The 14,462-nt window shown below is 50.6% G+C and overlaps 1 protein-coding gene across 2 annotated transcripts in view; it reads left to right on the forward strand.

The window, feature by feature from the left end:
* Positions 1 to 858: 858 nt before the first annotated feature.
* Positions 859 to 14,462, forward strand: part of MXRA5 (matrix remodeling associated 5) — a 33,100-nt gene continuing 19,496 nt past the window's right edge. The window contains exons 1-4 of one of the 2 annotated variants that reach the window (XM_057717941.1): positions 859 to 1,470; positions 4,043 to 4,258; positions 12,698 to 12,827; positions 13,435 to 13,825. In XM_057717941.1, the coding sequence (XP_057573924.1) occupies positions 1,424 to 1,470; positions 4,043 to 4,258; positions 12,698 to 12,827; positions 13,435 to 13,825 (784 nt within the window). In that variant the 5' untranslated portion in view covers positions 859 to 1,423. Of the gene's footprint in view, positions 1,471 to 3,349; positions 3,511 to 4,042; positions 4,259 to 12,697; positions 12,828 to 13,434; positions 13,826 to 14,462 lie in introns of those variants that run through there. The other variant, XM_057717940.1, reaches the window with a different exon arrangement.

Genomic DNA, 14,462 nt, shown 5'->3' on the forward strand with positions numbered 1-14,462 from the left:
TTGAGCTTCCAGTTTAGCGGAGTAGGTAGATGGCAAAGCCGTGCACGAAGTTAAGGAGATGTTCTGGGGACAGGTTTCTGATAAATGTAATTCAAGGGTTTGGGGCATTTCAAGAGAGAGGATCCCTAAAAACCAGTCCCTGGACATATGGCCACACACGTTATGGCTGTAGATGCAGTGAATGGACCTGCTTCTGAACTGGCGCCTGAGCTGCCCTGTGGGCGCCGGCCACCTTGGGCAAGGGGCAGTGAGGACTTCCTAGACACCTTTTCGGAGAAACCAAGCCAGTCCATACGACCTGCATCAGAAGCAACTCACCTCCAGGTTCTTTCCTGGACACCTCGTAGGAGGTCTTGGACAGAAGGCTCCCTCGGGGCACTTGGCATGTCCCCTTCCCGGATGCCAGCCCTGGGACACCCCTGTTCTTTCTCCTCCCGGCGGCTGCTCTTGTCTTAGCTCTGCCCAGGTGGGCTGTGCTACCCGCTTGGTCCCTTTTCCCAGGTCCGATTCCTCCTGGAAAGAGGATCCCTCCTCTCCGCGGCCCTTCTGCGTCAGGGACGCACGGTGGCCTGCGGCCTGCGTATTCGGCCCTGTGCCCCGGCGGTTCTCACCTGCCCAGGCTGGTAACCACCAGGCTCCCCAACGTGCTGGTCCCGGTCCAGCCCCCTCAGGCCCTCCAAACGGGACGAGAGCATCCCCCCTTTTTTTTTGGCAGGAGGATGCTGGCAGCGGGAGGGAGGCCGGCGGCCAGGAGCCACGGGAGAGGCGGGAGGGCGTGGCCGCCGGGCTCACGTTGCAGCCGCGCCCGCAGCTCGGGGGATGCCGGCGGGGCGCAGGCGGCTGCTGCCAGCACTCGGGTTCCGAGGCGCCGCCAGAGACAACCCCGGCCCGCCCGGGGGGCGGCGGGGAGCGCACACCCGGCGCCTCTCTCTCTCTTCCCGGGAAAACAGGAGCCCGGCTCCGGCTCCGCGGGGAAGGGCGCTCCCGCCGCGGACTTCGGGCGGCAGCCGGCCCCGCGCTCCCGGCGCCTCGCCCCTCCCGCGGGTCCCCGGGGCTCCCCTCGGACCCGGCGCCCTCCTCCCCCGAGGCGCGCGCGCGCGCGTCTGGCCCCCGCCGTCCCGCCCGCCGGCGTGGAGCAGGCGCGCCCACTCGCGACGCGGCGCCATGCAGCCCGGAGAGGAGGGCTGAGCGCGGCGCGGCCAGGGTCCCTGGGCTGGGGCCCGCGCCCCGGCTCCCCGGGGTGGGGCAGGGTGGGGGTGGGCCGAGGCGTGCACTCCGGGAAGTCTCTCGGCGGCGCGAATAAAAGGGCGCCGGCGCGCCGTGCCGCGCTGGGAAGCCGCGCCGCCTCGCCTCGCCCCCGGCCCCGCCAAGGGCATGGCCCCGGCGGACCCCCGGCCCTGACGCGCGCGCCCCGGCCCCGCGGATGCCCTGCGCGCCTCGCCCCCCTGTGTCGCGGCTTCCGAGGGACAGGTGAGGACCGGGGGCGGCCTGGGCGCGGGGGTGGGGGTGGGGGGGAGCTGGCTCTGTCTGCAAAGGGTGAAGTGACTTGGGGACGGACCTGTGCTGCGCTGGGGAGAGCGGGCAGACAGAACTGTGGAACTGTTTTCCAGGCCGATGCGCTGAGTAGCTCTAAGGCACAGCCGCCCCTTTCTCCTTCGCTCCCTCTCTCACGCATCATTCCTGGGTTCCGGAGAGCCACCAACGGCGCCTCCAAGGGTAACCGACTGCGCTCCTGCGTTGGCGGGGAAACCCGTTGCGGGGCCTTCTCCCCAGTTCCTCCAGCTCCCGGCACGAAGACTCGGCCCCGGCTCCTCCTCCTGCTCCTCGTCTTGCCCGGGAAAGGGGGAGACGCAAAGCCCCCTGAGCCGGGGGCTGAGCCGCGCGGGAGCTGGAGCACTCGGGGAGAGACGCCCTTTGCTGTCCGAGTCCCGGGCCTCGGGGACCCGCGGGGCGACCCGAGCCGCGCTCCGGGAAAGCTCGGGATTCAGCGCGCCGCCTGCCCGGCGCGGTGGAGCGGGCGCTGGCAGGCGGCCAGGGGCGCACGGCCGCGCGCCCGGCCCCTCCAGGTGGTCCTGCAGGGAGGCGCGCCGAGCGTCTGGTGTCCCGAGCCCAGCTCCCCCGGGTCCTCCGGGCGTGCCCGGGGGTCCTGCGGGCTCAGGGCGCTTTCCCTGGAGGCCTCGGGACCAGGGTCCCCCGGGGCGCGTTCCTGCGGTCTTGCGGGAGGACCTGGGTTTGGAAGGCAGGACGGGGAGCGGGGCCGGGGAGGAGGCGTCGGGACGCCGGGGCCCGGGCCGCCCGCGGGCACGGGGCGCGCGGGGCCGGGATGCCCTTGGCAGAAGGCCGGGTGCGGGGGGTCAGGCGCGCAGGGGGGCAGCGGGGAAGGCGTGGGCGCAGGAGCGCCGGCGAGCTGCTTGCTCTGCGCTAAGCTGCATGAGCCCCGTGCGTTCCAGGGCGCGGAGGAGGAGCCGGACTGTGCTTTTTGCAACGCTGCCTGCACCGTCAGCTCTTTCGGGGCGGCTGCAAGGCGAGACGCGCACGGGCTTAAGGGAAGATCTTTTCCCGAGGTCCTGAATGGATGGAAAAGCTGCTGATTTGGGGACGTCCCTAGCGCGTGTGAGCGGATGGAGAGTTTGTCATGAGTTAGGATTCGCCCAGGGCAGGGACGGACGGGCAGGCGCGTTTCTCCTCTGTGCGCTTTCCTTTCTGTGCGCTTTCCTTTCCCTGTGTGCTACTTCTTTGTCCACAAACTTCATGCAAGAGTTGACAAAAACAGGCATTGATGAAGGCGTGACCAATGCGTGAAAAAATAATCACGGACGTTCTAGAGTAGGTGGCTGATGTAACCTAGGATTTATCTCACCCCTTCTTTCTTACCCTTTCTTTCCTTGCTTTTCCTCCTTTCCTTCTTTCCTTCCTTCCTTCCTTTCCTTCTTTCCCTTTTCTTTCTTTTCCTTTCTTCTTTCCTTCCTCTCTCCCTCCTCCCTTCCTGCCTGTCTCTTTCTTCTCCTTTGTCTTCTTTTTCTTTCTTTCTTTCTTTCTTTCTTTCTTTCTTTCTTTCTTTCTTTCTTTCTTTCTTCCTTTCTTTCTTTCTTTTCTTTCTTTCTTTCTTTCTTTCTTTCTTTCTTTCTTTTTCTTTCTTTCTTTCTTTCTTTCTTTTTCTTTCTTTCTTTCTTTCTTTCTTTTCTTTTTTTCCTTTTCCTTTTTTTTTTTTTTTGCCTTACCGATCTTTTTTGTTTGCCTCAAGATCCCTCATCAGGAAATCATCCCTCTCCTCTTTGTCTAACAGCAGATTTTTCAGCCGTTTCCCCCACATTTCCTCCCTGGTAAACGGCGATACCGCACCATCTCAACAGTTTGGCTTCTCCAAAGGAAAAAAAAAAATTCAGGATAGTAAACACACCCACATATATCGGAACACATTTCGCTTCAGCAGGATGCCTCTTGTGAGCACTTGCAGAAGATGATCATTGAAACCTTAAGGAACGTCATTAAGCGGAGGAAACACTTCCGGTAATAACAGCCTTCCTGAGAAGCTTTGTATTCAGATATATACACCGCGCAACGGCTCGGAATTAAAATTGGAGTTAGACACATAGCATTTACTTTATGTATTTTACTATAGAAACATGAATGTATGTCTCCTCCTTCTCCATATATATAAGCAGAAATGTATATATAGACAGTTATGCAAATATATATGTGTGTGTATATATACATTTGTATATATTTATATGTGTGTGTGTGCGCGTGTGTACGTGGGCGTGTGTATCCCACACCCTCCCTCACCACACAGTGAGATTTCCAAGGCCTCTCAAAGTCAGCAGGGACGGCTATATTCCGCAGTAACGATTAAAGTGGGTGGCGAGAGATTTTTTAAAACGTGTTGTGTGTCTCGATGCACCTGTTTCGTGTCGCTCAGGCATACGACGCTGATGTCTCGGGAAACGTACCCCACCCCCACCCCCCAGGACGCACGGTTCAAGGACCCTCTGCTGGCAGCACGCAAGGGCGACCTGACGTCTGGTTTTGCGGTCCCCGACAGGTGTCCCGGGATGACGCGCCCCGACGGGATGCCCGGGCGGGCGCCGTGGCGAGCACTCTCCGTGGTGCTGATTCTGCTATGGGGACAGCCGCCCACCGCGCGGGCCTGCCCGCACCCTTGCGCCTGCTACGTTCCCAGCGAGGTCCACTGCACCTTTCGCTCCCTGGCTTCCGTGCCCGCCGGGATTTCCAGACTCGTGGAGAGGATCAACCTGGGGTTTGTACCACGTCCTTTCTGAGCAGTGTCAGCCTCCTTGCCTGCGTGTGGGTGTCGGCTTTGTGTTGTGTGTCTGTGCGTGTGCGTACCCCTGTGTGTCACGGTCTTGCGTCGCCTGGCCCTGCATGGGCTGCATCGAGGGGACGTTTGTCACTGTGCTGCATGTGGCCCTCTGGGGCTCAGGTCTGAACTGATTCCTCGGCGGGAACCTCTGGCGCAAGGCTTAATAATGAACCATGTCGGACGGCTTCAGTTCCTCGATACATCTTCCTTGGTAACGATGCTTCAATACATTGCAGATACACGATTCTTTAATACATTGCAGATACACCATTCTTTAATACATTGCAGATACACGTTCGATACATCTTCCTTGGTGACGATTCTTTAATACATTGCAGATACACTTAAATACGCTATGTACATAGACTTCAGCAACTGTTACAGAATAATGAAAAGAATAAGCGAGACATCTCTGATACTTTGTAAGTTATCTGCGTGATGCAGTTGTAACTTTGATGAAATAAGACTTCTTTCGGATTTTGCCTATTTAAAATACTAATGTCTTTTAAACAGATGTTTTAATGCAGCATTTCGGGTAGGATTTTTATATTTTTTAATTGCTTTTTATACCCGTATATGCTTTCTACACATTCATGTACGTTGCTATGAATCACAGGTGCTCGTACAGTTTTCACACTGAACAGTCATTGGTGCAACCTTAATAGTAAACAATCCTTTGGACTTCTGCAACAAAATATATTATGTACTTTCTACCACCTATAAAACAACAAAATTAGTTAAGCTTTGATGACTAACCACTGTGGGGACATTTTAATAAGAGGCCATGGCCAAACTTGAGTCAGTGAACAAAAAATTGTAAATATGCCGAGACATCTTTGAGCACAGATCTTTAAACATTCTTGCCTTTATTGATTATAAAGTCCAGTAGTAGAATAAAAGAATGGAAATTTAAGACAAGAAGAAAAATCACTTCCTGAATCCATAGCAGCAGACCGTTAAATAACTTTCTCCAAAAAACCTTGGCAAACTTTACGATTTCACTCTCTGAAAAAATCTAACTACGGTGATGATCGCTCCACGGGGAAGACAATTTGGCTTTGCCCAAAGAGGGAATAGTAACAGTTTCCTTTTTTTACAATCTTTACATCCTTTGACAATTTTAAAACCAGTTTCCTTTTCGCGGGCTTACAGTTTATTCAGAAGAGGAACTGGAGCTGCTTTGAATCAGGGTGGAGTGGGCTGTGCTAGTTTGCAGAAAGAAAATGGAGTTTATCTAAGATTTCCCTTCTTTCTGACACCTCCCAGGGTGCAGAATAGCTCTGTCTAGGCATTTCACCTTTCCTGAGCCGTCTGCGGCATAGCGACCCCCTCGCTAGGTTAACTACCTGATCCCTTGAGCCTGACCCTGTGGCGGGGCACAGAATGGGGGCTACTGTTAGGCTTTAGGGGAGCCCCCTAGGAAGTGTGGGATGGAGGGTGCAGGGGGACTATTTTCTGCTGTGCTTCCTGCCTAGGAACCCCCAAATGCCCCACCTGTTGTGTGTTGAAGGTCTGGGCTGTCAGGTTGGATAGCGGTTTGGGGGAGAAACTGCATGCCTCCTCCCCCAAAAGTTAGCTGCGTGATGGTTTGAGACTTGCAAGACCTAGTAACTGTTTTTTCTTTTTTTGTTTTTTTTTTTTTTTTTTTTTTGTGGAGCTCTTTGCATCACATTCACAGTTTCCAGAATGCTTTTCTTCCACCCATCTTTTCTTTCTCTCTCTCTCTCTCTCTTTTTAAATTGGAGTATAATCGCTTTACACTCTTGTGCCAGTTTCTGCTGTACCACAAAGTGAATCAGCTGTATGTGTACACATATCCCCACATCCCCTCCCTCTCGAGCCTCCCTCCCACCCTCCCTGTCCCAGCCCTCTAGGTCATCACCAAGCATTGAGCTGCTCTCCCTGTGCTTACAGCAGCTTCCCTCTCGCCATCTATTCGACGCACAGTAGTGTATATATGTCAATCCCAGTCTCTCAATTCATCCCACCCTTCCTCCCCCTGCCTCCGCCACCGTGTCCACGTGTCCATTCTCTACGTCTCTGTCTCTATTCCTGCCCTGCAAATAGCCTCCTCTGGACCATTTTTCTAGATTCCACATGTATGTGTTAGTATCAAATTGACGTGTTTTGTTAAGTGTGGAGCATATGTGACGTCTCAATGAGAACATAGTTCTTGGCGATTTTGTTTTAAACAATTAATAGCAAAGACGATAAATTACTGTGTCCTAAAGCCTGTGCCACTAGCATGAAAGACATATCAAAACAATTCTTTTTCCTACTGCAGCCAATAGTATCTGGAGATGGTTTTGTGTCATGTGAAAGATAAAGGGGAAAAAAAAAAACCGAGTAAGGAATAGCTTCACTGCACCAACATATATTACTTCCATCTGGCTTAATTTGTAACATGATTCAATATGCTACGTTTTAAAATCACTCTTATGATATCACAGCGCTATTTCTAGAAACCAGTCTCAAAGCAGATAACGAGGCTGACATTGTGCATTTTGTTGGGAAAGAAAGAAAAGAAACAACAGCAACGTCTACTATAGATAGAACTCGGGGGCTGAGTTGTCTGTTAGCGGTCTGGAAAGGGTTTAAAACTCTCAAGGAATGAGGCACTATTGGCAGAGCAGTAATGAAAAAGTTTCATTCCCACACAGATGTTTTTAGGGTTCTCACTCAGCATTGAAAGAAACATCTGTTCTTTCCAGTTTGGACAGCCCCAAAGCTTTTTCAGAAATTACTTTCCAAATATTTCAGAGTCAGAAAAAAAAAATCATCCACTTAAGCTCTGATTTATAGAACTTTAAAGAGTTTTCCCCCTTGAATATAAAATGAGTTTTGATGACATCTTCTGAAATTTCCCAAATGCCCATAACTGCTCTTTTTCATTTTAAATTTTGCTTTGGGATATTAACCGATTTTCATGAAGCAGTTTTACATATGTTTATTTTTCTTTCTTTTTTATTGCGATATCATTGACCTATACCATTATGTGAGTTTTGGGCGTACAACCTAACGATTTCATATGTGTCTATATTGCAAAAGGAGCATATATTTCTGACATAAAATACCATTTCATTTAGGTTGTTCTGTAGTCAGTTGCTGCCAATCAACAGATGAGGACAATACTCTGGACAGAATGATAGGTAGCTCATCGGTTAAAGACTGGGACTCTGCAGCAGGTCATTTCAGTCTCCCGGTGAAATTATTTTCCTTGACTGCCGTGTGACTTTCCCCGTCTCTCTGCTGGTCTTTAGACAGGATGCAAAGAGAATTCATCCCCACCCCTTGGGTGGGCAGGGGGGCCATGCCCCCTCCGCTTGGGATTCAGGCGATTCCCTTGGCTTTGGCCTGTCCCGGAAAAGTCCCCCCAGTCCTGCCTCTGACACCCGCAACGCCTGCATCTGTCGCTCTCTTAAAAACAAGGGTGCCCTTGTGCACCCAGACATCTCCCTTCCCTTCATCTTCTCCACCAAGGCATCCACCTTTACAGCTGGATGTCAGATTGGAAGTGAGAATTTGGGGCAACGGAAAATTCCAGGAGACGAAACACTGGCAAGCCTAGCACACCCTTGAATGAAAATGTGATGTGGAGGCATATCCAACTCTTTGTGGCCCATCTTAGAGAAGGAGACTGTGACCACCGCACTCCCCCCCGCATTGCCTCCGTCTCAGGATCTGCCTCTTCCCTCTGGCCTCTCTACTCCTTCTTTACCTCTGGGGTCTTCCCAGGTGGTCTTATCTACTCCCAGGTCCTTACTTTACCTCTGGGGTCTTCCCGGGTGGTCTTATCTACTCCCAGGTCCTTACTTTACCTCTGGGGTCTTCCCGGGTGGTCTTATCTACTCCCAGGTCCTTACTTTACCTCTGGGGTCTTCCCGGGTGGTCTTATCTACTCCCAGGTCCTTACTTTACCTCTGGGGTCTTCCCGGGTGGTCTTATCTACTCCCAGGTCCTTACTTTACCTCTGGGGTCTTCCCGGGTGGTCTTATCTACTCCCAGGTCCTTACTTTACCTCTGGGGTCTTCCCGGGTGGTCTTATCTACTCCCAGGTCCTTACTTTACCGCTGGGGTCTTCCCGGGTGGTCTTATCTACTCCCAGGTCCTTACTTTACCTCTGGGGTCTTCCCGGGTGGTCTTATCTACTCCCAGGTCCTTACTTTACCGCTGGGGTCTTCCCGGGTGGTCTTATCTACTCCCAGGTCCTTACTTTACCTCTGGGGTCTGCTCGGGTGGTCTTATCTACTCCCAGGTCCTTACTTTACCTCTGGGGTCTTCCCCGGGTGGTCTTATCTACTCCCAAGTCCTTCCTCCACGAGTCAGTTTGACAGTGTCTCCTTTATATGCACATCTCAGGTCTTGCTCTGAGTCCCGAGCCACACTCCCCATCACCACGGAGTCTGACACACCTCTTCAACATCGCACGGCAAATATAACTTTGACGTGGTTCCCCTGCAGTCTTTGTTTGCCGTTCCATCACTCAGCAACGCCTGTTGCCTCTTCCTCTAAGCACGTCTGGAAACTTTCCATGTACCGTTTATCTCCACGACTCGAGCCCCCTCCCCAGTCGTGGACGCCCGCATCCCTCCCGGGGATTCAGTTGGTCTCCTCATTCCTCTCTTGTCCATCTCTGACCCATTCTGCACATAGTGGAGCTTTGTTGTTTCAACACATACCTTAGTTCGTGTCACAACCTTCCTCAAGACCTTCCAGTGACTTCCCACTGGACTCGGAACCAAGGAAACACGTTCCCTCCTATGACCTCCCAGCTCTGCGATTACCTGATCTCTCCCAACCTCACCTACTTCCCCTGATCATTTTCTCCCACTTACTGTTTCCAGATGAACCTCAGGCAACAAGAGATGTAAAAGAATTGACAGGTTGATATCCACCCCAGACACGTTTCTTCGTAGAGTCCTAAATAATGATGGACCAATGAGGCAGCCCGTGAGCCCCCCATCCTATCCCAACTGGCCTTAGGGCAGGGATTCTCACCTTCAGCACATTTGACATTTGGGGCACTACTGCCATTCTGGGTACCATGACTCCTTGTGGTGGGGGCTTGTCCGCTTCATTGCAGGACGGTGAGCAGCATTGGAACCTCATCTCACTAGAAGCCAGTAGTACTGCCCCCCCCCTTCAGTTGCGACCACCAAAAGTAACACCATATATTGCCAGATGTCTCCTGGGGGAAAATCTCCCTAGGTCAGAGCCACTGCCATAGATATATGATTGATAGATGATAGATAGATAGCTAGATAGATAGATAGATAGATAGACGATAGATAGAGATGATGATAGATGATAGATAGATGATAGAGATAATAGATGATAGATAGATAGATAATAGAGATGATGATAGGTGATAGATATAGATAGATATAGATAGATGATAGAGATGATGATAGATGATAGATGATAGAGATAATAGATGATAGATAATAGAGATGATGATAGGTGATAGATATAGATAGATGATAGAGATGATGATAGATGATAGATAGATGATAGAGATGATAGATAGATAGATGATACATGTATGATAAAATAGATATGATAGATGGATAGATAGATAGATTGATAGATAATAGAATAGATATAATAGAGGTATAGATGTATGTATGGATGGATGGATAATAGAGGATAGATGTATGATAAAATAGATATGATGGATGGATGTATAGATGGATTGATAATAGAATAGATACAATAGAGGTACAGATGGATGGATGGATGGATGGCTGGATGATAGATGATAGATAGAGGATAGGTATATGATAAAATAGATATGATGAGTGGATGAATGTATAGATAGATTGATAGATAATAGAACAAGATCCAATAGATAGAGGAATAGATGGATGGATGGATGGATGGATGGAGAGATGATAGATGATAGATAGATAGATAGATAGATAGAAGATATGATGATATGATGGATGGATGGATAGACAGAGAGACAGACAGGTAGACCTACCAACCGTGCCTCATGCAAGGCAGTTTCCAAATCTCAGCCCCACTGACACTTAGGGCTCTACCGTTGCGTGAGGTGGGGGCTGTGCTGGGCGTGGTAGGGTATTTTGCAGCATCGCTGGCCTCCGTGCACCGGATGCCGCGAGCACCCCTCACCTGGTTGTGACACCCCCAGAATGTCTCCAGACACTGTCCCGTATCCACGGAGGACGGTCTCTTAGGTCCACTGCTGTCTGCCTTGGAGTTACAAGCATCCGCCACCTTTCTTTTCCTCGGACCTGCCAAGGATGAACTCCTGCTTGGTCACTTTCCCCTGGTTTGTTCTCTGCTGAATCCTCTCATCGGGGTTTCTTACCTGGGCCAATCCTCTTTAGTATGTTACCTCTCACCTTATCAGGTAGAGAGCACAGCTCAGCTGACGAGACACAGGAGTGAGCGGCGGGGCAGGATGCCACACAACCCGAAAGACAGAAACTATGTAACTGACCATTGACTACGTGCGTCAAAAAGACCACTAAGAGAGGGGGTTACCGTTTATGATAGTTTCCGCATGCGCCATTTGGATCTTTATACCCTAGTAAGGTGGGACACATTTCCTTCCAGCTCATGCGTTCTTTGCCTAAGTTGGTCATTTATTTATTTATTTATCTATTTATTTATTGGCTGCGTTGGGTCTTCGTTGCTGTGTGGGCTTTCTCTAGTTGTGGAGAGTGGGGGCTACTCTTCATTGTGGTGCACGGGCTTCTCACTGCGGTGGCTTCTTTTGTCTCAGAGCACGGGCTGTAAGCGCGCAGGCTTCAGTAACTGAGACGCACGGGCTCACTAGTTGTGGCTCATGGGCTCTAGAGCACAGGCTCAGTAGTAGTGGCACGCAGGCTTCATAGTTGTGGCGCACGGGTTTTGTTGCTCTGTGGCATGTGAGATCTTCCTGGACCAGGGCTCGAACCCGTGTCCCCTGCATTGGCAGGCGGATTCATAACCACTGTGCCCCCAGGGAAGTCCCCTAAGTAGGTCTTATAAAACTATGCAACGATGAAAGGAGTTCTTTGAAGAGTGGGAAGCCATCAGGAGAGTGGTGTTACTGTCAGAAATTCGACTGCCTGTGCTCAGAGTTTGCAGCTAAAAGGTACTTCCTAAGGCTGACTCTTAGAGGAGTAATTACCCACCTGTCAACTCTGAAATTGGGGTCCACTTTGGGGCACAATGTGTTTATGAGAAAATTGGACCTGGGTATCACCTGCTGACTTAGCTCTGCGCTCTTCACGGGCATCCTCTACAGATGTATTTCCTTTTATTGAGGTGATAAGGAGAATGAGTAATGTCGGGATAGATGTTACCTGACTCCAGATAACTGCCCTACAGCAGAGTGAGGTACAGAGTTCTCTGTTCATCTTATAATCGGTTCTCCAGGGATTCACTTTAGGGATTCCCTGTGCCACTCACAACAGAGCCATGAGGAATTTCCAGACCAGTTAGGACCTGTCTTTACCCATGTCTATGCAAACACAAAACCCTAGACACACCATAATATTTAGATATCTTAGACCACCCCTCAGAAACGGCAGCTTGTTTTCGTGAAATAAGGGTGTCCGTGTTCGGCTGTCAGCATTTTCGTTGGGTCCTTTAGTGCCGAGAACCTGCTTCTCTTATTATATGCAAAACTGCTTCCCATGCTGCCTGTTTTTTTTTTGTTTTTTCTTTTTCCATTCATGCTGGCCATATGTCTTTGCTATGATTTCTGCTTCCAAGTGGAATTTGCAATGAGGGGCCCTTTCGACCAGCTTCCTTTAAAAGTCTGAGTCTCGGGACGTCCCTGGTGGTGCAGTGGATATGAACCCGCCTGCCAGTGCAGGGGACACGGGTTCCATCCCTGGTCCGGGAAGATCCCACATGCCGCCGAGCAACGAAGCCCATGTGCCACAACTGCTGAGCCCACGTGCCAGAACTGCTGAAGCCCACGTGGCTAGAGCATGTGCTCTGCAACAAGAGAAGCCCACGCACCACAATAAAGAGTAGCCCCCGCGCACCACAACTAGAGAAAGCCCGCGTGCAGCAATGAAGACACAATGCAGCCAATGAATAAATAAATAAAAGTAAATTTATAAAAGAAAAGTCTACATCTTATGTATCTCCCAAAGTAGCCTCTAACCACATAAACATACTCCAAGTCAGAATTCCCAGTGAATATGCCTTAACTGAATGAAGGCTAATAAGAATGTGTCCTTTTTCTTTGCAGCCTTAAAAATGGACAAGGACACGGAGAGAGGAGTATGTTTTGGGACTGGTACCCAAACAACCTCAGAATCAACATTTCGTGAAATTGCCTCTGGGCGGGCTGGGACATCCTGCACCGATGGGATGTAACACCCCTGTTTCTCATTCCAGTTCTTTATTTTGTAGGTTTAATAGCATACAGGCTTTGTCGGAAACCTCGTTTGCGGGACTGACCAAGTTGGAGTTGCTCATGATTCATGGCAATGACATCCCCAGCATCCCCGACGGGGCTCTGCGAGACCTCACATCTCTGCAGGTAAACCCAGGCTTTTATGAACAGCACTCATCACAGCCCCTGTGACCAGTTGTGAAGACGAGAAACAATAGAATCCTCCCTCACCACGAAGGAGGTGGCCACACGTTTTCAGATTCTCTCTCTCTTTTTTTTAATTTTTGTTTTTCTTTTCATATCTTTATTGGAGTGTAATTGTTTTACAATGTCGTGTTAGTTTCTGCTGTACAACAAAGTGAATCAGCTGTATGTACACGTATATCCCCAATCCCCCCCCGAGCCTCCCTCCCACCCTCCCCATCCCACCCCTCTAAGTCACCACCCATCATCGAGCTGATCTCCCTGTGCTCTGCAGCAGCTTCCCACTAGCCATCTATTTTACATTTGGTGGCGTGTATGTGTCAGTGCTACTCTCTCACTACGTCCCAGCCTCCCCATCCCTCACTGTGTCCTCAAGTCCGTTCTCTACGTCTGCGTATTTATTCCCAGAATTGGCCACTTTTTTTAAACATGAAAAACAAGCTTAATGTCATTACTTTCATGCCCTTTGTTCTGGCTTCTGTTTCTGGTTGTAGGTTTTTGTTTTGTTTTTAATTATAAACAGAATTTTCCATCCTCCCCGTCTTTGTAGGTTTTCAAGTTCAGCTACAATAAGCTTCGGGTGATCACAGGAGAGACCCTGCGGGGCCTCTGGAGCTTAGTAAGGCTACACGTGGACCACAACCAGATCGAGTTTATCCACCCACAGGCTTTCAGCGGCTTGACGTCCCTTAGGCTCCTGCACTTAGAGGGAAACCTGCTTCACCAGCTACACCCCGCCACGTTCTCCACGTTCACGTTCCTGGACTATTTCAAGCTCTCCACCATAAGACACCTCTACTTAGCCGAGAACACGATGAGAACGCTTCCCAGCGGTATGCTGCAGAACATGCCTCTTCTGGAGAACCTTTACCTGCACGGGAATCCGTGGGCCTGCGACTGCGAGATGAGGTGGTTTCTGGAATGGGAGGCGAAATCCAAAGGTAAGAACAGCAGGGCGACACCGTGACCCTTAGCTGCCTGAGCGTTACCTTTCTGGACAAATGACCTTCTCCGACATTGCTTCATCTTGGGTCAGGTGAAATCACACCCTCAAATCAGTGAGGCAGGAAATGTTATAAGTGAAATGTCAAGACACCTCCACGGCAGAATTCAAATGCGTGTCTCCTTTCTGGAAACGCAGAGTCATTGGCCTTTAATCGGTTACAGACAGTTGACTACAGTTGCCGTAGCACGGATGTCTGCAGTATTCTTTTCAACCCTGGCATTTTCTGTGCATCTGTGTCCTACGGGAAGTATTCAAGGATGCTTGGAAAAGAGAAGGCTGGGGTGGCTATGAGATTATTCTCTTGCGATGGGGGAGACAGGGGTTCTGTATTGGTTCACAGGCGGGGAAAAGAAAACCGGAGTTGATATGTAGAAGTTTCAAGAAAGTAGATTGTGAATCAAGATAAGAAAGATTTTTTTTTCCTTTTTCTTTTTCGTCCCCTTGCCCAAGCCCCATCCTCAGATCCCGTTGAGTTTCTCAGACCTGGGTCTCTTTTCTACTCTCCATCCGCACAGCCACCAGTCTGCCTCTGACTCCTTCCTCTGTGAGTCAGCTCCCCACAGAGCAGTTGT

This window comes from Hippopotamus amphibius, chromosome X (genome assembly GCF_030028045.1).
Source record: "Hippopotamus amphibius kiboko isolate mHipAmp2 chromosome X, mHipAmp2.hap2, whole genome shotgun sequence".
NCBI lineage: Eukaryota > Metazoa > Chordata > Mammalia > Artiodactyla > Hippopotamidae > Hippopotamus > Hippopotamus amphibius.